At 42.5% G+C, this 22,071-nt stretch overlaps 2 protein-coding genes across 3 annotated transcripts; both read left to right on the top strand.

The window, feature by feature from the left end:
• The first annotated feature begins 1,184 nt into the window (after window positions 1–1,184).
• Window positions 1,185–17,749, top strand: LOC143893368 (RNA polymerase II elongation factor ELL-like). Its single transcript, XM_077398645.1, has 8 exons — window positions 1,185–1,334; window positions 2,335–2,451; window positions 3,654–3,917; window positions 4,127–4,197; window positions 4,274–4,483; window positions 4,583–5,435; window positions 5,591–5,768; window positions 5,857–17,749. The coding sequence occupies exons 1-8, from the start codon at window positions 1,285–1,287 to the stop codon at window positions 6,109–6,111; spliced, it is 1,998 nt and encodes a 665-aa protein (XP_077254771.1). The 5' UTR covers window positions 1,185–1,284; the 3' UTR covers window positions 6,112–17,749.
• A 944-nt stretch (window positions 17,750–18,693) lies between these two features.
• On the top strand, window positions 18,694–20,915 carry LOC143893373 (protein STIP1 homolog). 2 transcript variants are annotated; one of them, XM_077398652.1, is made up of 5 exons: window positions 18,694–18,932; window positions 19,152–19,361; window positions 19,481–19,634; window positions 19,700–19,800; window positions 19,922–20,915. In XM_077398652.1, exons 1-5 carry the CDS (start codon window positions 18,912–18,914, stop codon window positions 20,117–20,119), a joined length of 684 nt encoding a protein of 227 aa, XP_077254778.1. In that variant the 5' UTR covers window positions 18,694–18,911; the 3' UTR covers window positions 20,120–20,915. The 2 variants fall into 2 exon arrangements, with proteins under 2 accessions (XP_077254778.1, XP_077254779.1); XM_077398653.1 differs by having other exon boundaries at window positions 18,694–19,009.
• The last annotated feature ends 1,156 nt before the right edge of the window (window positions 20,916–22,071 follow it).

Genomic DNA, 22,071 nt, shown 5'->3' with positions numbered 1-22,071 from the left:
AAAAAACAGAACAGAACGCGAACGGAAGTGAAATAGAAACGAAACTTACGTATAAGAATACATGTACGATACTGATTGAGTCTGTAAAAATGACGTAATAACGTCCCAAAAGGAGGAATTAACATCACAATTGGACTCTCTCGCCGGCCTGAAAGTTAGACTCGTTACGTGCCCTTTGCGCACACACACACACGCGGCACTTATATCGATCGCTCGAATTCCTTCTAATCTGACGGCGTCATCGAAATGTCACCGTCGTGCCTACCGGCGACAATCCGATTAGGATCTATTTACTTCTGGACGCGCCGCTCTCCGCTCTCGCTCCGGTATTATCCTCTCCGGTCTAATTCGACGTCGGCGATTGCTCCGTCGTACGGTAATCGGCGGTCGTCTCGGGGACAGCTATCCGAGAGCGATTACGCGAATTACGCGCTAATTCCGCAAACGACGACACGCTTCGCGCTCCCATCGCCGCAACGTTCTCGTTTCGCAACGCCGCGCCGTTCGGGGATCGATTTCGTGCCCGATGATGCACATGCGGCGCACGAGATGAGAGGAGCGCGGAGACGAGCCGAGGCTTGCCGCATGATATAAGCATTATAAACGACGTTATCGCGAATATATTATACTCGACGAGAAACCGACGCGCTCTCGGTCCATATGATTCAATATAAAACGCATAAATGTCATCAATTCAGTTACACGGCAAGTAAACAAATCGGACCCTCGTCATTTTTACTGTCCGCTCGCGTTAATATTTAGAAGCTTGCATCACTATGTTGTTTATTTAAATTTACATTAGCATTTAAGTTCACTGCGGCATAAATGTACTTTATTTATTCGAATATATGTAAAAAAAATGTCAACGTCGGTCGATGTATTTTATGTAATTTAACGGTTCGAGGAGAATTAAATTTAGAAACACGCATCGTTGAAAGGCACGTTATTGTTTCATAAAAAAAAAACTTTCTAGTTCGGAGCCAGGCACTAAATAGATAGCTGGACAGATACATGGGTGAACTTTCGTGTATTATATACTGCGGTATATCCTCGCGGCTATAAGAGGAAAGTGAGAGATATATATATATATACGGCAGGTTTCGTGTAGAGTCATACGTACGGGTACACGGCACAGGCCGTCCGTTTCGTAATTTAATGCGATCTTATTAAGAGGAACGACGAGACGACTAACCGGCACGCTCTGCGTTCTGATTTCAGCATCTCAGCATTCCATCCATCGACGGAGTGTCCAGATTCACCTTCAGCATCTCCAGCAGCCAGGACATGGAGGGTTCCCAGGGTGGCCTCGAGTGTGCTCAACAGACCGGCCCTAAGTACGTATCGATTATTATTATGGTATAACGAGAGCTCGCGAGGTAATTTATGCATTTACGTTCGTATACGTTCAGCGTATCGCCGTATATTATATACGCAAGAATCGAAAACAGATAAAAAGCCGCGGGCTGAATCGCTTTACGCCCATTATTTGTCAATCATGTGGTCAAGTTCCTCGCTGTTATTATATTTTTAACGTTCGCAGAAGAAAGAGAGAGAGAGAGAGATTTTATGTATGTCACAGCGGCTATCAGATTCGCTATAACTGAGAAATAATGTCTCGGTGAATGGACTCCGGTATACGCGATACGGTAATTTCGAGTAATCTTCCGTCGTAAGCGCCGTAACGTAATCCGCAATCTAAATCGCGCGACGTAAAAAACACATCGGAGCATCCTTGAGCAGGTGGTTTTATCGCGGCAACTTGACACACTAAAGCGCTGTTTAGCGCGCTAGCAGGTGTCGACTACTGCCGCGACTACACTCTCGTCGCGAACGGTTATGCTTGCGTCAGCAAAAACCGATTCAGTAGCTTATACTCTGGTGCTCACCGCATCCGGCGATACGATCCGGTGATTTGACGAATTGACGTTAAAAACGTAACAGCGCGGCGATGATAAATTGAACTTCGATTCGCTCGCCGACTCACTTCTGCTCGCTTTACTTTATTTGTCGAGCAACAATGGGCCCGGCACGTTCCACGTGTAGTTCGCGGATAAATATGACATAATGTACCATAATGTGTATATCAATGAATATAATAACGCGCGCGCGCGCGCGCGCGATGATAATAATAATAAGATCAAAATATCAAACATTGCGTCTTAATTCTATATATCTATATATCTTTGGATCTCGTATTCTTGTTTATCTGCTTGATATCAAAACAAAGCTGCGAGTCAAATTGCTTAAAGAATTGCCTCTCAGCTCGATTCTTATTGTCTTCTCATTACCTTCTTTTTTTATCCTCTTATTACCTTCTTATTTCTCTTCTTGTAGAAGCCTCGAGAGCCTCGGCACTATACCGTACAAGATGCGGATACAGGCAAACGATGACGTTTACGAGACCACCAGGCACAGAATGGCGGTCGCCGAGGAGAATAACAAGAACAAATGGTAAGAATGCTCCCTTGAGGTGCGGGACATACGGCCGTCGGCGACCGTTCGATCCTCCGGGCGAAAGATCCTTTTTTTTTTTGCAAAGGAACGCGAACCGCGTTCCTTCTCTCCATTTTCAGGACTTTCCTTCCGAGACGCCCACGGTCGCCGCGGAACCGTAAATAATTCTCGCCTCGTGGCCCTACTCTTACAAACTTTCGCCCGTAGATACGGTCTTCTAACGGATGTTCGCGCAATTCACGAAGGAATTTATGAGAAAACCTCGTCGTGCGTGTACGCAGTTTACTCGTCGCCGCGATGTCGCGAGAATTCGCAGAAAATCGCGCGCCCGAGGTTGTATGTACCTTTGGATAGCACGCGGATATGATTTGCGTTATTTGTAAATCGAACAAAAATACCCAGGGATTTTCGAAAAATTCGGAGAGACACGCGAATGATACGTTCGCGTTACGGAGACGAATATTCGCGTCTGTTTAGCAGAATAAATGATTTAAAAAAATACTAATATTTGTCAGAAAACACAGACGACTGTTTCTCCAAATTTTCGCAAACAGGCGAATATTCGGAACTGTATACTTTGCAATTGTCAGCCGCAGTTCGAATACGCGTGAGATTTTGCGCTCCCGTCTGACGGATCCGCATCGTCGGCTAATTTGTTTAGTCGTCTTCGCTCGTCACGGCCAAGGCTATAAGAGCGCCTCACAAGTGCGATTTTGTCACGGGTAAACTCTTTTCCGCCTCTCTTCACCGTTGCAATGCTTTATCGCGACGCGCGGTCAACGCCAATGAAAATTGTATAACCAGCCAATCGATCGGACCCCTATGTCAGCGATGCTGCAAATTGCATTAATTGCACCGATATGTGGCGAGGCTTGTCGCGCAGAGACCGTTTTGTTTATAAATACACAACGGAAATAGGAGATTTTGTTTATGAATGTGTTATGTTTGCCGTATGACGAGATGAAATAGATTATGTTGCTATATTTCCTCTAAATTAACAAATAAATATATTAGAAATATATAATGTTTCTTTCGAGTAATTTTAGATATCAAAAATAAAAATACGAATGTGCTCTTTATTTTTTTACACATCTTAATTGTTCTTTTCTAATTTTTTAAATATTGGTTAATTAGGTAATTAGGACATTAGAATCTTGTACTACATTTTTGTTTATCTCAATAGAATTTATGTCTTTCAGCACTAGGGTGATCAAGGCGAACGGTCCAGATATCGGACGCAAGGTGAAAGTGAAAGGAACCGGAAGGACAATACCTCCTCCGTCATCGTATGCAAGGCATCGGGAATCCACGACGAGCATTCCAACTTCCGGCAATAGTCAGCCCAAAGCTTCAACCAACAAGCCGATCGCTAATAGTAGTAGTAATAGTAATAGTAGTAACCATCTAGCGGCGGCTCGCAATCTGGAGAAAAAAATTTCCGACATTATGCGCAGGCCACTTAAGTAAGTGCATTGATATAAGAGTATAAGTCAAGTTCCGTTTGAAAAAAAATAGAGAAACGACCGAGAAACAATCTTCCGCGCTAAATCAACGACACAAAGGCTAAAAAAGTCTCAATGAAATACAAATAGAAAGGAAATTTATTAAAGGTTTTGATGTTTTTCGTCATAGTTGGTTTTTTGATATATTTCGCATTTTTTCTATGCAATAGGGAAAGACTTATCCACGTCCTTGCTTTGAGGCCCTACAAGAAGCCCGAACTCTATGATCGCATCAACAAGGGTAAGATGAGATCTGAATGTTTTCTCAACTTGTCGGAATAGCCGATCGTTGATATTAATACGTTGACGAATTCCAGAGGGCTTGAGGGACCGAGAGCGATCCGTCATGCCGATGATCCTGAAGCAAGTGGCTTACATGCGTGATAACACGTATCACCTGAACAGGCACATCTGGAACGACGTGCAGGAGGATTGGCCTTTCTATACCGAGCAGGAAAGGACAATGCTGAGGAGGCGGAAACCTCAGAACCTCACGCCACCTGGCTCGAGCGACGGTGGTTCCAGTGGTACGTGTACTACTCGCTATCAGCACTCTTATTTACATACATGAATACGAAACTTTATTTTAAATAACACATTTTTTGCATATGTTTTTACACTCTTAGGCAGCGGTCAATCACCCAATTCCATTCATGCGGGCTCACCGCCGGCCATCACGGCACCCCCGCCCAATTTGGTTAGTAATAAGAGACCAGGATATTACCAGGGTAGCGACGGATTAACGACGAAGAAACCGCGGATATCGCATTATAGGAGACCCGAACCTATCTCCTTTATCCCCGCCGGCGAAAGGGTGTCCGGCAGCGGCAGTTATAGTAATAACAGTGGTGTTAGTGCAACCGCCGGTGGCGACCGTATCGTTAATCGTACCACCAACGTTAATAGTGGTTGTAGTAGCAGCAATAGTGGTGGTGGTGGTGGTAGTAATAGTAACAGCGGCGGTAGCAGTTTCGACGGTTGGGAATTGAGGCAACAATCGCAGCGTGAACGCGGCAACAGCAGCCGCGTTGATTACCGAGCCGAAAGGACAGCAAACAGTGATATTCTACGGGGTACTGGAAACATCTACAGCGATGTCGCCGTCGTTGCCGCCGTCACCGCGGTGCCAAGCGGTTCCAATCGATCATCGTACTTGACGCCGTTGTCGCCTAGTGATGGTGAAAGGGGCAACCACGGGCATGGACACGACGGTGGTGTTATAGCCAATGGAATTGCCGGGGGCAGCTTGATCGACGTGCACTCTGATAGGAGAGATAGGAGCGATAGGAGTCGAGGTGCGAGAGAAGAGAGAAACAGAGAGAGGGAATTCAGGAATAGGAGTAATGCAGCGAATGATGCGGCTATCTACGGTGAAACTTCTAACAGCGCTCCTACTTATGTCGATAACGCCACAATCTCGCTGCCGATTGATGAGTTTGAAAGGCTGGGAAGCACCGGACAATATCTCGACTACCGCACGTGAGTACACGTTAGCTGTGTTATTAATTACTAATGCGCGGTAATAGTTTCAAATAGCCAACGAAAAACTAGACATTCTTTCCATAAGTCGTTACGAGTTAATTCAACATAACTTGTCGATTGATGCAATATTTATGTAAAATAATTTGTTTCAGGGAATATACAACGATAAGCAGCCCGGAACAGAAAAGGCGTTATAAAGAGGAATTCTACAGCAATTACGACGAATATCGCAGGTTGCACTCCGAAGTACTCGTAGTCGCGAATCGCTTCAGGCATTTGTATCAATTATTGCAAAGTCAAAAGAAATCGGGCAATGTGATCGAGAGTGAGGTATTATGCTGTTTCTTCTATCATAAACGATCGCATTTGTCAAACAAATGGACGAGGATGCTCATATGGTGTTTTTTTTTTATTTCAGGAAACCAGGGAACAGATATTTTGTGAGTACAAGAAAACTAAGCAGGATCGAGTGTATCAGCAGACGAAGGAACGGTTCGACTATCTGCACAATAAGCTGAGCCATATAAAACGACTGATCTTAGAATACGACAGTGAGCACGCCGCCGACAGGATATCGACTGCGAATACCATTGATAGTGGTATAATTAGCACCACTAATTCCATGAATAACGGCAGCAACAACACCGGGGGTATCAACAATCGGCATTACTGACATAAACTGAAAAAACCGCCTCTTATTCCTCTCCTCTTCTTCGGTACTGTCAACGTTGCCATAGAATCTGCATTTTCTCGGCAAGTTCTAAGGCTGATCTTTCACGGTCCACATGGTTCCTGTGTTCTATCGCCGAAAAATCAAGTGACTCTAAATGGCTCGAAGTTGCACGATCTCGTGTACAATATTTATCATAAAGCATTTCGCAATGATAAATATACACCGTACGCGAAATACTCTTCCTGCGAATTCTCTTTACGTCTCCGCTGCAAGAGCCAACGATCGCGACGATTTCTACGACGGCGACGACCTCGCCGATTCTCATCATCACGGTAAGATTCGCGCGCCAACTTCGACCAATTCTAATACTTGCGTGGTGAAGGCTGACCAGACAATCGAGTTACATTCAAGAGATAGGCAAACAAGAGAAATACCCGTGCCTGTGCGAAAATCCATATAGAAATGGAGATAAGGGCATTCTGACGATCAGCGAAATATAAAATTGTGCGGGGACATACCGAGATTTTAAAGTTGGTCCCGTGACGACTGAGGAAGATATTGTAAAAAATCGAAGAGAGAAGGCGCAACGCGAAAAAAGTAGTTAAACTCTGTAATAAGTTACTTACCGTGCGCACGTCCACAAGTGTCGTCCACTTTAAGAAGTACGTAAATAAAAGAAAAGAAACAAAAAAAATGATATGATTGTGAGAAGAGGGTCCAAGAGATAATAAGGCTTACCGCGTGCCACGTCCGGGTTTCTTTTTGTCCGCCGGAAGGAGGAAAGAAAACTGGCTCGCAAGACACACATAACATATACATGCGTACATTTTATCCATGAGCTGGCACGAATCCCCTCGCGCGCGATTCGTGCGTTGCTCGTCGCAACTTGAGAAAGGACTTGGAAAAAAAAATAACGGGTTACCTTCCTATATGTGAGAGAGAGACCGTGGTACTTCGTGATTTTAAGATTCTTTGTTACTTCTTCGTTCTTTTTTTCCTTCGCTCATACGTTCTATATGATAGCGTATTGATTATCTAATAGGTATGGTTGGTTGACAAGAAAAAACTGAGACACGATAAGCAGCCTTAAGGGAAAAGAAAAAAGAAGCAAAAGAAATTGTCCGACCGCGCAAAATAACAACTCAAGCAGACGAAATTGTATCATATATATGATTTAAAGTCACGTAAACTAGTGAATCAATTTTAAAAGCCAAATCATCTTGATCCCATAGCGATGTTGATCTTAAAAAGACGTGGCATATACGCTATGCTAGTTTTTTTTATGATTTTTAAATTTTAATTGTTGAGAAATAAGGGAAGAAGGAAGCGTTCGGCGCAGTGCGATAACGGTTTTCTGTAAAAAAAAAAAAGGAAAATTTTTAAAAAGACTAATATACGAAACATAGTTTTTATAAATTGTCAATCATTAATAATTACTAAACGACAATATCATATGTTGTGTACAGTTTCATAATAATCCATGCAAAGAATATCTTTGTTTAATTATTATAATTAACAATTATATTGTAATTTTTGCTATTAATATTATTTGTAATTATTATTATTGCTATTGTTGTAATTATATTATTATTCAAACGGATAAAAAACATGCAGATATCTGCATACATTGAGTACATTGCGATAGGATTTCCAGTCGATCTTTTCGATTGAATTTGCACGGAAATTCACGGTGCCAAATTTTTAAATACTTTATTTGACTAATCTATCGTACTCTAAATATCATTGAAAATTATCCACTCGAGTATGTGCAAATAGATTACATATCCAATATAGTGTCAAACGAATTTGTTATATTTCACAAATGTATGTACAGCAACAAACGTAATTTCCAAAATTTTTGTAACACGAGTTTAGCATTCTTAAATTCGTCATTTTATTGTTTTATTCGCATTTTTTACGAAAGTTAGCGTAATTCCAAAGCGCCTGACAGTTTTTTAACGATTGACTAAACATTCTATGCGTTTTAATACGCGTTAAACGATTAACTCCGGTACGCGACGTTACTTCCTCCGGACGGTCCTAGTCTTTTTATTGCTCATTAACACATTTTTCACGACGGCGAATTATTTGCCCGAAGCCATTCGTCGAGCCGTGGGTATAAAGGAAAGAGGGTACGTTTGTCAGGTGCGTAAAATGCTTACGAGAGGTTTTAGATATAAAAACGGTCTGCCGAATATGTTGATAACGAATTGTATTACGTGTGTTTGAGAAATTTTATCATTACCGCGTTCGCGATCTTTTTTCCTCCTATTACGTTGTTCCTGAGCACATTCATAGAATTATCGCGATGTTATTAAATTTAAACGACTTACGATCAGCAATAGAATAAATTAGAATGTCGTTTAACAAGTTACGTTTTTTTCTCTCTCTCTCTCTCTCTCTCTCTCTCTCTCTCTCTCTCTCTCTCTCTCTCTTTTTGATATATATATATACAGTTCAATGAACACGCAATAGTTGTATTATTACTCAATGCTGTTGAGTTCACAGATCCGGGACAACTGCTTGAATATTGAACGATTCCGGGTTGTTTATCGATTTCTCTTTGTTTTATAACGTCTAGTTATTTATAATTGATTAATATATAGTATATATATATATATATATATATATATATATATATATATATATATATATATATATATATATATACACACACACATACATATAATGAAAATGTTAAAAAATTCGTTGTTATTGAATGAACTTTTTATTACAAAACAGCGATATTATAGAATTTCTCTTGTAGTTGTGCAATACGACACATTGCGAAAGTCATTGTAGATATAAATAATCTCACGTAATGTTACAACGCGCATTGCACCATGCGAACTCTTTTTAAGAACGCATAATATACGAGGTCAGATGTATTAGGATAGGATATCTCGGTTAGAGTCTTTATGCGAAATGTCGGGAAATACTGTATACGAAGAAAAGAAGGGACTTTGCCCTAATTGAACGTATGACACAACGTTGAACAATAACATTACGTCAATCCGCATTAATAAAACAACGTATTTCCTCATCTAAATATTTATGTGAATATTGCACGAGTATTAATATGCGTGTGCAGGTAATTGACCGCAAATTCGAATGTAATCGAAATTTTTATCGATCTTTAAAGATGAAGGAACCGGTTGAATCATCATATTCATAATTGTAGATATAAATTTTTGTTTTTCTACTCGAGAGTCCCTTTGCATTTAAAAATACAAAAGAAGATGGGAAAGAAATAAATATTAATATCAGCGTTTTTTTATTTATACTCGCTGTTTCGACGACTTTTATCAACTCGACGTTAATGCTTTGCGCTGATAACGCTATGTCGTATAAAAAGTTCGATACTGGTGCATAAAATGTTTCGATAAAGATTCGCGGCCGAGAATCGGACGTTTTTTTTTTTTTTCAGTAGTTACCACGTTATACCAGTCAGTGCCCTTTGTAAATTGTATCATTCGTAAATAACTTTCGCTACGATTACGTTGTAAATCGATAGGCGGTGTTCTCCGTTAGCTATGAGTTATTACTTGAGCTTCAACAAGCACCTTCGATTAAAACGCTCTCGTCCTCCGTCGACCGACAAATCGATCGTCTAAACCCGGCCGGAATGAAAAAATGTAAACAGTGCCAAAGAAACTGAAACCGAAACGATGTTCAAATAATAGGAAATACGGTAATATTGCCGATCGAATCGCGATACGTGTAACTCGCGCGACTTAACTTAAACCACACGCGTAAACAGGCCGGTTTCTATCGGGCTCGTCGCCACCCTTGAACTCAAAACGACCCAAGCGTCGACCCACGTTAGTTGCGCTCTTGCGAAAGTAAGTGCTCTTAATGTCGTGCTTAGCGTTTAACGTTCTCGCACCTAAATTATCGTCACTCCGTTGTCGTTTCGCGAGGAAAGATAATCGTTAGTGGAGATCGCTGTTCTCCAAATGAAGAAAAAGGCGTTATTACTCTCTCTCTCTCTCTCTCTTTCTTTTTCTTTTTCTCTTTCTCTTTCTTGATCGTTTGACAGAACGAGCAAGATCGCGCGATACACTCGGTTCGCCGGATGTACGAATACACGTCGGTTTTATATAGAAATAATAATCTCGCACAAATATACTTGTTCCGCGAAGGAGAATCAAAACTTATGCTAGAAAATAGTCCCGTTAATCACGGGGAGGGGGGTAAGGGGAGATCGTTCGATTCTATTGAAGCAGAGATTCTCTTCGAGTCGCCGATCACGGCGGACAGACGTTGTTCCTCTTCTGTAGCTTACAATTAGATTGGAGTCCCACTTCCCAGCTAGCAGAAGCTCTTCTAAAAGACGTCTGAAAAATTATGTCGTCTTTCAGACGTCTTTGTGATGTTTTTGAGATATCTTTTAGAATTGTCTACTAGCTGGGTCCGTTCGTTAAGATGCGACATCCACGGTGTTTGTTCAACGTCCAGATAGCCGGATAGTTGGTGGTCGCGAGTCGCGACGCATCGAGCGAAAGATCAGTGCCCTTATTTCTAAACGCGTGTCATCGTACACGCTCGATACTGCCTCCGGAATCACCCTAGACGTCATCGAGTCGTGCTCCGTCCGTGTTCGGATGAGCGACGCTTCGCAGACGCGATCGTGTCCATGCTCAAAAGGTCCAAACGCTCGAACTCCCGTCTCCCTCTCATTCTGTCTCACGCTTCTTTCTCGACTGTCTCTCGATGACTTGTTGAATGAAAACGAAAAAAAAAAAGCTCTACACTAAAACCAAGTGCCAATATTAGCGAAGCGTGAATTACTGTATATAACACGCACACATAAGTGTACACACACCCACATACATACACATTTGTAGCATAATCTCACGTGCATTATCTCTCAACGGTATGTGCAAAGCTGATAGGGAAATATAATATATATGCAGGTTTCGACCTCGAGAACTCGCGGTTTTCTTCTCGATAATGCGGCAATGAAATTACCGAGATTAACCGAGGTTGGACTCGAGTCGCGGATAAGTGTAATAAGTGACGGAATTAAGGGAATCCTCGCGGAGATTAAAAGTTAGATGGACATCCTCGAGTTTTGTCTCTCCCTCTCTCGCTTCGTCTATTTTTTCCCCCATGACATTCGGGGAATCAACCATCCAATCTCTCGAAATCCTCGAGCAGGCAATCTCGCACGTTCGCAGAACTTTCCCGGGGGGCGACGTGAACTCGGGTTTGTCGGGAAGGTGTCTTTTCTCGTTAATGATCGAGTTTCCACTTAATTGAATTCCTCGGCGAGTCGCTATCATCATTTTTTTCGTGATTTCTCCGACTGCATTCCTTCGCAGGTGTTTCGGGTTATTCTATCCGCGTTTCCGAATTAACGAGTTATAACCGGAAGACACGCACTCCCAGAAAAAGGTCTCAAAACACTCGGTCTCGCCGAAATGATTACTTGACAAAGTCCCAGTTTTTGCGAGTCGCTTATGATTCTAACATTCCGTACGGAATGTTACGACGAGAGAGGCAAAATTCATATATTCGGCAACAATCGTTCGCGTAGCGCAGCATATCTCGGAATCATTGGCCCGCGAGTGCGATTCGGTCGCTGATGGAAGACCTCAATCGCGACATATCATTTTACGAGTATTTATTCTTCTTTTACGGGAGACATATCACTTAATTTTCTCGATCCGCCGTTGATCCCTTGCAGACTGTCCTCGCGCAGATATCCAAGTGGAGCAGAAAAGTCAAAATGATGTCAATTTCACGTCACTGGTCAAATTTACATTCGTAATTTATTGCGTATCCCCGCAGGGTTCGCATCTACCACCAATACTATCCTTCTCCTCTCACCTTAACCCTTTGGACCAACGGCTTAACGTTTCTTTCCGAAAGACGGAGCCCAGTTTTTTCCGCACAAGGGCCTATCTTGCACGGAGGGGCGCAGCTATCGGAAAAACATTCCATGTGGTCAAATTTAAATTATTTTGACTTTCTGTTCTCCCTGGGTATCGTCGACTGGAATGTCTCGGATGTAAGAGAGAATCGAGTTAAGAAACCGGAGACTCGCTTTCCGCATTTCGACGATAAGGGAAGGTCTGTCACCCGGCCTTTTCCAGTTCGAGAAAATCGTCGAGGAAACCATGTGGCAGCTACTACAGGTCTTTCGTCGCAATATCGCCCTCGGTACAGGGACTCGAGTCTATCCTTTCGGTGTTGAAATCGTCGCGCGACGTTTCTTCCTCCTCTTGTCGAGGGGACGAAGATTCCGGTCAATAATGTCGCACGATCGCGCTACAACCTCCATCCTGTTTGCGTTCCGCCGTAAATGTCAACGGTTGTTAGCGGTTTTCGCGAAAGCTAATTCGCAGCTGTAAAGGGGCGCACGAACAACGAAACTCACTCTTCGTCGCTGCTAAATATTTTACCGTTTTCGCAGAAACCCGCCGCTTTCACGACGGTAAGCACTCCTGTTTCCCCTTCTTGTTTTTCCTCGCGCCGCGCCGCGCTCGACAGAGTCACCGCGTAACGGAATGAGAATTCCGTTCGTCACGTAGCGATATGCTTTTTGACTGTGATGTGTTGCTAGGAAACTTCGTTATAATATAATTCGCCCGTGCACCGAGATGATGCGCGCGACGACACGCGTTAAGTATTTTCTCTTGAAGAAAAGAAGACGTTAACCCTCTGTCTACGGCCCGTTGGTGCCTCACATCTGTCGCTGTGCAAAATCCTGGACTTTGTCAGTAAAATTGTGAATTGACATTATTAATTTATATATTTATAGATATAAATATATAATCATGAATTTATATTTATAAATTATATTTATATTTATATTAATAATTTTTATTCATTTCACAATATCCCGGTCTTTTGTGGATCTTTAGGGATTTTACAAAAAAATTAATTACATGAAATTCCTGTGACATATACATATACATATACATATATGTATAAAAATGTAAACGTTTATATATTTATATGTATATTTATATATATATATATATGATTATGAAAAAATGCTTGTGTAAGATATCGGAAAAGTCGCTGGATTATATAATTTCATTCAACTATGTGAGAGAAGATTTCTACAGATTTGATAGACAGAGCATCCGTAGACAAAGGGTTGACGCGACATTAAATATGAAGAAATCGCGAGGGCCCGAGGCAGAAGTGAGGCCCGTAGGGATTTGCATGTGACTGAAAAGGCGCCTTAGAGATTAAAGCGAATCGCGAAGGAGAGAACGAAGAAGAACGAAGAGAAGAGCGAGCAAGCACAGATCGTTCGACATTTCAACGATATATACAATGTTCGATCGATTCGTAACTCGCATTTTTACTCCCGTCGTAAATTTATATCAAAATAAGAAATAGTCCACGGCACGCGCTAGAGATCGATCTCGTTGAGCTTTCAAAGCCCAGCATACTCGCCCGAGGTAAATAAACTTGTGTCCTCCGACTGAATATAAAAATTCTTCCTGACTTAATCGTCAAAATTTTTTAGACTGATTTTTAGTCTTTAAAAGAATTAAGAAGACGTATTCGTCGGAAAAAAAGAAAATGGTTCTTTCCAAGAAAGGAGCCACTTCGGTGAACGCGATGCGATCTCGACGCGGAAGATCGGTGGAAGCGAGCCGCGCTCTTCCGCGTCATCGATCGCCGCCAAATGCGATGAAAGAAGACGAGATCGATCGCCGCGTGCCGAGTCGAGGAGCGAAGGGATATTTTGTAAGTGCTTAAAAAAATATATTAGAAACGGAAGGAAACTTAAGTTGCGTTCCGGATGACTGACAATTGTGACTTAAGGACCGCGAGAAGATAGTCTTACGTTTTCAGTACCGATATCACACGCGAGTGCAAAAGCGGATAGAACGATGAGAGGAAAAAAAAAAGAGTGGACTTATATACGTGTGTATGTATATATATATACACGTACGTATACGTGCATATAAATATGAGAATGCGAGAGTGTGAGAGAGAAAGAAACAGAGCGATAGAGACGATATGATGATGATTATTACGATGACGACCGGGCGACTCGATATTTGCATGTATAGGTATATATACAATGTACACCCCGTGACTTTTATTGACGACGACTGCATTGCTCCCCCTGACAAAGGCTCGTATATTCATTACATAGTTGTATTTGCAATTATTACCTATACATATATTATATTCACTAATTAAAGTATACAAAGCGAAAATGCGAATAAAGAGGAACTTTATTGTTAGCAAGGAAAAAGATTTGCAGACCCGCTTTCGGGGTTCCCGCCCGCGTGGAACGCGCCGTACCCTCGTCCGTGTGTCCCCCCGGGAAAATCGCGCGGATCGGGGAACCGCAGATTTTCCTCGTTGACTCTCCGATGACACTTGGAGCTCTCGTCGACGAAAATTTGCTCGCGTTAGCCGTCGTATTCCGCGTCGTATATATATATAATATCACGTTACGACCCTCCGGGCGAGATTAGATTTTAAACTAAGACTTAGGCTGTGGCCATCCCGTATACTCCATTCCGCGCAACGGCAATCTAATTATTTAATTAGCCCTTTTAATTATACATTAGGTATAATTTATGGAGGGTAAATCGGAGAGTTTCATCCAGTGTCGCGTCTATTTTCTCCGTCTCCCTCTTCCTCGCGCCTTCCCTTCCGCGACGTTTATCACCGTCGGCCTTCTCGATCGTGTCTTCGATTTTTGTGCAATCGCCGCGCTCGCGAAACGACTTCCGGGCGCGACTTTCCTAAGGACTGTTTAGGATGGTCCGCTGTCTTCTTCACGTTCGATTGTAACGATCCTAGAAGTTCAGATCAAAATCCAGCCTTACTTCCCAGATGTATCCCTTTCGTTCCCGTCCTAAAAGTAGCTCTCTCTCTCTCTCTCTCTTTCTCTTTGCATGTGCAGCGAAAACCGTGCAGCTACGAGTTCTACTCGAGTGGGATTTTGATAGTTTCTACCTTGTTTTTAGCGTAACGTGAAAACCCGTGGCTGATATCGATTTTTCCTCAAATCATCCTACGTTATCTTTCGCATCGTCACGTTTTTACTGTCTTATCTCGAACGAAAGCAATTCGGAAAAAAGATGTCAACGTCGATGTCGGTGGAACGTAAAATGTTTAACACGACGTGGAAGAGGGATCTCGGCATATATATTTATTCCGTCGCTTTTGTCGCCACGCGAGAGGTGCCTGGTTTTCCCGTGCTCCATTTTCTCGACCTCAAAATCCACCTTTGAATCCGAACTCGACACCCCGATATCTCTGCCATTAACTCCCCCCAAATATATCCGCCTAGGTGCATCGCGAACTTACGAGCTCTCTGGCCATTTTCGGGGCCAATCTCGCGCATCGTACAAACTTTTCGGTGTCCTCCCTCGCGTATCGACCGACACGATCCATTTCGCGGTTTCGCCGGAATAACGTAATACCTTCGTCGCGTTCCACGCGGGGCCCCCCTTGTCCCCGAACCCGGGCCGCGCTCGTGCTTCTGTTTATTAGAGAATCGTGCATTGAGAAAAAAGCGCGGGGAAAAAAGCCACGCGACAAAAAAAAAAGAAGAATGAGTGACGACGTCGACGACGACGAACTGCGATGCGTTGAGTGCGTAAAGAAGCGACGTTGTCTTCGCGATGCGTCAGATGCGTGCGTGTCGGCAGATGGATCCGTCCGTCTGTCTGCCTGTGGGTTTGCGGCGATTTATACGCGGCGAATGTACCGAATAACGCGTGGTCTCGCGCGCGAGGAGGAGACACTGTACATATGTTGGGACCGCGGCTCTCGAGCGCGGAGAATCGGCGAGTTTTCCCGTCTCCGGCGTTTCTCTCTTTTTTTGTTACGCTAATTTAATTTGTACATAATTTTCTTTTTTAACGATCTAAACCTTCGTCGTTGTTAATCTTCCAGTTTGCGTTGAATTCGATTGGGTGTCGCGCGAGAGTGAGAGGGAACAAAGTGGGCCGAGTGTGGCTTCTACGCGTTGTTGTTATTGTTGTTGTTGCGTGCGTGTGTGCGTCGCCTTTTTGTTATCCGCGCGGGGGAAATCATCGTTTGCAACGTAGATCGAAGGCGGATCTGTTAAAACGGGGCGAGATTCGCCACGGGGGAACGTGGCCTCCGCCTCCGCCGGCGAGCCTCTCGATCGACTCGTACGCGCGCGGCGAATTAATTCGTTTTTGTATTAACGAGTCATTCGACTCGATCGACTCGAGTCGAATTCCCGCTAATTGTGAGTACCGACCGCGCGGTTGTACGATCGGGGAGCAGCGAGCGAGTCGAGAACGACGCCCCGAGGCCGCGTCCGGTCCGATTTCCGTCCCGCGTACGCGCGACGCGAATCCGCGTCCGAGGCTCCCGCGCGCCTTCTCCTCTCGCGGGAGGATAAAATTTTCTGACGTTCTCGAACATTTAGCGACATAATTCCTCTCGCGAGGGGAAGCGCGAGGGCCTCGTCGTCCGCGCTCTCCGCGAGTGTCCCAACAACAATCTCTCTCTGTCCATTTCTCGCGGGAGTCGCGTCGGCGAAGTACGCGATACACAGGGTGTCCGAGACGAAAGAGAATGCTGGAGAAAATATATTGGACTTGAGAAACTATATATTGGCCGTTGGACAAAGGAATTTTTTCGTTATTAATATTAACCCTTAAATGCCACACCTCTCAAGAATCTCGTAAATGACACGAGGGGTCTAAAAGACCCCAGCGTGAAAAACCGTCTCCTTACCCATTGGTTTTTTGATCTTTAGTTATGAAAATTTTTTTCAATGTTGTTCAAGGCTTAGAAAAGAGAATAAAATGCTTGTATCGTTAAAATTTCAATTTCAACATAGTATAAAAAATTTAAGTAAACTGAGTACTGCTAAGTGGACAAACGGGTAGGTCACGCACTCAACTATCATCAATGAGAGCACGAGCTCCATTTTTGGCAAGAACATTTGAAAATATATCATTGTAAAGGGTCTGGGGTCCGCTGGACTCCAGGGGGCATTTAAGGGTTAATATCGTCGTTCGGGAACAGCGACGCGTTGAGCTTCCGCCAAAAAGACGTCCCGGATTCGCGTCGTCTGTCGCGTAAAATTCGAAGGACAGTTCCGGGACACCCTGTAACGAGCGAACGATTTTAGGCATCGCAGGCAACACCCCTGGCGCGTCGACTCGCTCGCGACAGAGCTCGTCCGCGGTGCGAACGCGGCGTATCTCGTGGCGAAGAGATCCGAGAGATAAATTCCTCTCTCCGCGGATTTGTGACTTCCTGAGAAAGCGAGGCGAGATCGTGAGAAACGCGAGAGGCGGGTCTCGAATGCCGATTCTACGATATTCCGAGAGGGAACACTCCGAAAAACGCAAAGATCGCGAAAAATTAATAAGAAAAAGAAATAATTACTATATATTTATTCGAACGACTTGCCAAGTTTTGTTGCATAGTGTACGCGAGGTAAATTTTAAAATTTAGACGGCAGTAAAAAAAATCATGCAAAAAAAAAAAGATGGTGATAAGACGGTTAAAGGATACGAATGATCTGGCGGGATTTAACGGACATAAGTTGCATAGCTATTGCGAGCAGTTTTCACGAAATATTGATGTATATATCTTAAGTTTGTATTATAACTCTCCCCACACTTAATTTGTATGAAATGAAGAATTTCGAACATTAAAATCATGAACGAAAGAGTCGCCTCTGCTTTCCCCGCCTTCCGCACCGTTCCCGCTATATTTTGATAAAACTTTCCACTGTTCCAATAAAAGTGGTAAAATTACTTCGACCCAACTTGATCGACGACTAATGCTATCGACAGAATTTACTCGTTAAACTTCAAACTGGTCTTATTCATAGTCCTTAATCTAATCGTTCATTCCGCGCGTGTCAAAACAAAACAATTCTATCCATGTTAGCAAAACGTGCAGATATTTTTGCTCGATAAGTTTCATCGGAGTTCGGTCGAAACCGCCACGTAGACATGAAAATGGAAATCTAGAATATGTTCGCGTTTACATTTAAAAAAAAGATATACATAACAGCACGTAAATAAAGAGCGCAATATGGACATGGGTTACGGATAGCTTCGATCGACTTGATCGGCGATTAACTTATCGAGTAATATACCTGCCTTATTTTGTTAACATTATAGAGTTATTAATTTCCTGTTATTTAACGCGCAGACAGATTCGATTACATACGACAAATTACATAATTTTGCTTCAGGCAATTCTGCCGGTTGAATTAATCGGCGATTAAATTAATCAAGGTGACTTCGACTAAACTCCGATTAACTTATCAAGTATTTTGTTAATATGGAATTATATTAATTTCCTGTTGAACAGACCGAAAGAAAGATTATAGATTAGGGAACGATGAATTGCGTAATTTCACTTTAGGCAATTCTGCCGCGGTTGAATTAATCTCGTCGGAGATCAATCCTTCGGAATTAAAGCTAGTCGGAGTTTGGGATTCGGAGCATCGCTGTTTACAGTTGCGATAAAACATCGTCGATATATTGCCGTGAGTAAAAATCTGGTATGCTTTCATTATGACGCAGGAATACATGCGCAATTCGCGTGAGATTCACGCACACATTTGCTTATTTTACGTCCGCTCCGCGCGCATATGCACTGGGATGCACCCGTCCGGGCTGTCGGTGGACACGACAGGTGCTCGTCCGCTCCTCGACGAAGTTACAATTCGATCGAGAACAACACCCCGAGGACGGGTCCTTCGATCGATCGATTTGACTTGACTTTATCGCGAGAGTGATAAAGCCTCAGGCCTCAGGCTCCTCCCACTTGCTGGAAAACCAGGAACCAGGAATATCGTGAATGAAAGTATGAATGCGCAGGAGGCAGAGGTGAGCCTTATCAAAGCTTTTTGCAGTGTCGTGCTTATCAACGTTGTACAAACCAGATAACGGTTCCGAGAGAAATGGTACGCCTCTACGATGGGCCTTTCAATTATTCGCGTGGCAAGAGACGCCGGTTCTTCCCTCATTAACCTCCAAACGCAAACGTGGTATTATATATGCACGATGTGTATGATGCGCAAAATAAAGGCATTTTTCTTTGTTCAGGTGGAGAACCTTAAGCAGCAGGGAAACGCGTACGTTAGGGAGAAAAAATATCAGATGGCGATGCTTCATTACTCGCGTGCCATCAAACTAGATTCAAAGAATTATTCTCTCTACAGCAACAGATCCTTCACCTTCTTAATGATGGAACGGTATCGCGACGCCCTGAACGATGCTCTGATGACCATTCGGTTGAAGCCCGACTGGTCCAAAGTATGTAAAACGACACTTTTGCACAGATCATTCAAAATAGGACTAATCCAGTAAAATTGGTCGCTTTAGGCTTCGATTTTAAAGCAAATAATAAATATATGTCTCTTTATCTGTTTCAGGGTTACTTTAGGAAGGGCGAGGTCGAGCTGAAACTATTCTCTTACAACGAAGCGCTTGAATCTTACAACAAAGCTCTGATTTTGCAGCCAAACGAGCCTAAGATTATAGAGGCGACGAACAAGGCGTCCAGGTCGTTGATTAAAGACAGAAGAGGTACTTGGCACCGAGTTATCTTGAAAACTATGAAAACTGAAATATAATGAAATAACGTTTCACAGCTGACCAACAGATTCCGTGGCTTGGAGCTGGCGTTGGTATTATATTAGGAGTTACAGTCGTGATCGCCGACTATGTTTTTACAAACAAGCCCACCCTAACGGTATTGATTCGTTCTTTCTATTTTTAAATTATTTGTCAAAATGGGGTAATAATCGTAATTAGATTACTTTCACCGTTGTCGTCGTACACGCGCGACGTAATTCTTTCATATTCTGCCGCAGCATCCTCTCTTGATGGCGTTGTTAACGATGTCGATAGCTATGATTGGTTTCGGCATCGCAAAGGGACTTCGTTACTTCCTGAAACACCAAAGAAAGTCAACCCTGATAGGACACTTTCCTTGCTGTTCGCAACAAGTCAACGAATTGGATGATATCTATGTAAAAGAAGGCACCGATACGAAGAAAAAAGTACGATAAAATACAAATGAACAGAGGCGACGATTCTGCAGAGAAAAACCATAATTGTTTTGATAATTTATTTCAATGCACTTTCTATAATTTAAATTAAGAGCTGCGGTAATGTTTCGACGTTAAATATAAATGCTGCGAATAATATTTGATTACGACTAGATGTTTATCGTTGAATGTTATTCTGTTATATGTTATTTTAAATTTTATAAAAGCATTTATGTAAAGCCATATTTGTATCAAGAATGGATTAATTTACTATTGAATTTACTATTTATGTTTCTTCGCAGTACGCGATAAATAGTTTAGATTAATAGTTTTGTATAAAACTGCAAAAAATACCTACGATGAAACATAAATTAATAATTAAGATATACATTGTCAATATATCTAATTATATTATTATAACGCGACCTATGACGAAGCATATATTCTCTAAGTATTTATTCGAAACGCTAGTATAAGACCATCGCTAGTATATTTGCATCACATTTGCATTCCTTATAACTCAGAAACTTAGTAAGTAGCATTTCTCGACATTGAGTCTTGTACAACGAAGAACAACGGTATAAGAGTGTCAACATAGTATTAATACGCCTGCGTGTGCGTATGTGTGTGTGTGTGTGTGTGTGTGTGTGTGTGTGTGTGTGTGTGTGTGTGTGTGTGTGTGTGTATGTCGCACGTCTTTCTACTAAGCTTTATAATGCACTTGTTAATAATATATCAAACGTGAGTGTAGAGCATCTGTCGAATTGAAGATATTTAAATAATGTGATTTAAATATATCGGACAACGTCCAACTGAGCTCGAAAAGACTAAAGACTCTCTACTTATAACCTTACACATATATATCTACGCTGAATATATTATATCCGTAAGCATTTAAGAACACCATTTGAACTATAGGTATACTTATAGCACATTTGCTTTATAGCTCGTAAGTTGTCGACGATACTTGGCCACCGATTTGTGTGCGCCGATGTCGCATACGTGCAGCCAGTGAACTAATGAATCGCGGTTTACAATATCGCACGGTTACCCAATAAACGTACAATTAAACGCACCGTCGATGGACATTGCAGCCCGACTCACGAAACATCGTCCCGAAGGACTTGTCGCGTTTTATGTTCCGCTCGCGTGCAATCCCGTATTACGCAATACGGGAAAGTGACAAACGGCGAAAATACACGCGCTGCGACGGGCCGAGAAGTAAAAGAAGATTCACCGTGCGATTTTAGGGTGTTCGGTTCATTTGTTGAATTATATATATATATATATTTTTAAGTGCAAGCGAGAAGGGCAGTAACGCTCCCCAAGATAAAATGGGAACGAGCTGACAGAGCTAATTAAGTAGTTGCCAACAGCTAAAAAAAATCAATACGAAGGATGATATCGCTGAATAATATAAAATGGAATAAATAATGGTGCGAAAAATCTACGCAGCATCAACGAAATTAAAAATCAATAACATCTTTCTACAGTAATGTGTGAATATTTCAGAATAATCAATACAGTTCGGAGTAAAAACAAGAGAATCGTGTGTGTGTGTGTGGACGTATATCGCGAAGAAAACTATATTTCTGTTTAATTTACAAAACGATATCGGAGTAAGTCTATAGCCGATAAGTGCGTCCGATAAATGAGATGCGTTTTCTGTTTCTAAATAACTGTCTGTTACTTCGCGAGGTTTTTGCTTTCTATATTTTCAAGTACGGCTAGCGCATCCTCTTCTTTCTCTTTCTATCTCGTACGCGAGCCTAACATGCGATTATTCCTCTCTTGTTCGCGTGCATATTATTGCGGTTCGCGGCGTGGATAGAAAAAATAATTGGACCGCGACTCGCGCAGGGCGTAGCAAACAAAAGATGGAACCCAGGTAGAAACGGCAAGTCGAAATGACGTCAAAACGACGACTTTTAGGTCACTTTGCCGTCATTTCGACTTCGTCGCGACTTTCTGAC

Source organism: Temnothorax americanus, unplaced genomic scaffold (genome assembly GCF_048541705.1).
Source record: "Temnothorax americanus isolate GAGA-0224 unplaced genomic scaffold, ASM4854170v1 Scaffold12, whole genome shotgun sequence".
Lineage (NCBI taxonomy): Eukaryota > Metazoa > Arthropoda > Insecta > Hymenoptera > Formicidae > Temnothorax > Temnothorax americanus.
Note: the sequence above shows the minus strand (reverse complement) of the source record. Positions and strands in the feature narration are given on the sequence as shown.

Bases quoted from the DNA above. Each gene is read 5' to 3' on its own strand.
- LOC143893368 (XM_077398645.1), top strand. From the start codon at position 1,285: ATGGAGGGTTCCCAGGGTGGCCTCGAGTGTGCTCAACAGACCGGCCCT. The intron at 4,484-4,582 runs GTACGTGTACTA...TTACACTCTTAG, and splicing joins GAGCGACGGTGGTTCCAGTG to GCAGCGGTCAATCACCCAAT. The intron at 5,436-5,590 runs GTGAGTACACGT...AATTTGTTTCAG, and splicing joins CAATATCTCGACTACCGCAC to GGAATATACAACGATAAGCA.
- LOC143893373 (XM_077398652.1), top strand. From the start codon at position 18,912: ATGAATGCGCAGGAGGCAGAG. The intron at 18,933-19,151 runs GTGAGCCTTATC...TTCTTTGTTCAG, and splicing joins TGAATGCGCAGGAGGCAGAG to GTGGAGAACCTTAAGCAGCA. The intron at 19,362-19,480 runs GTATGTAAAACG...TATCTGTTTCAG, and splicing joins TGAAGCCCGACTGGTCCAAA to GGTTACTTTAGGAAGGGCGA.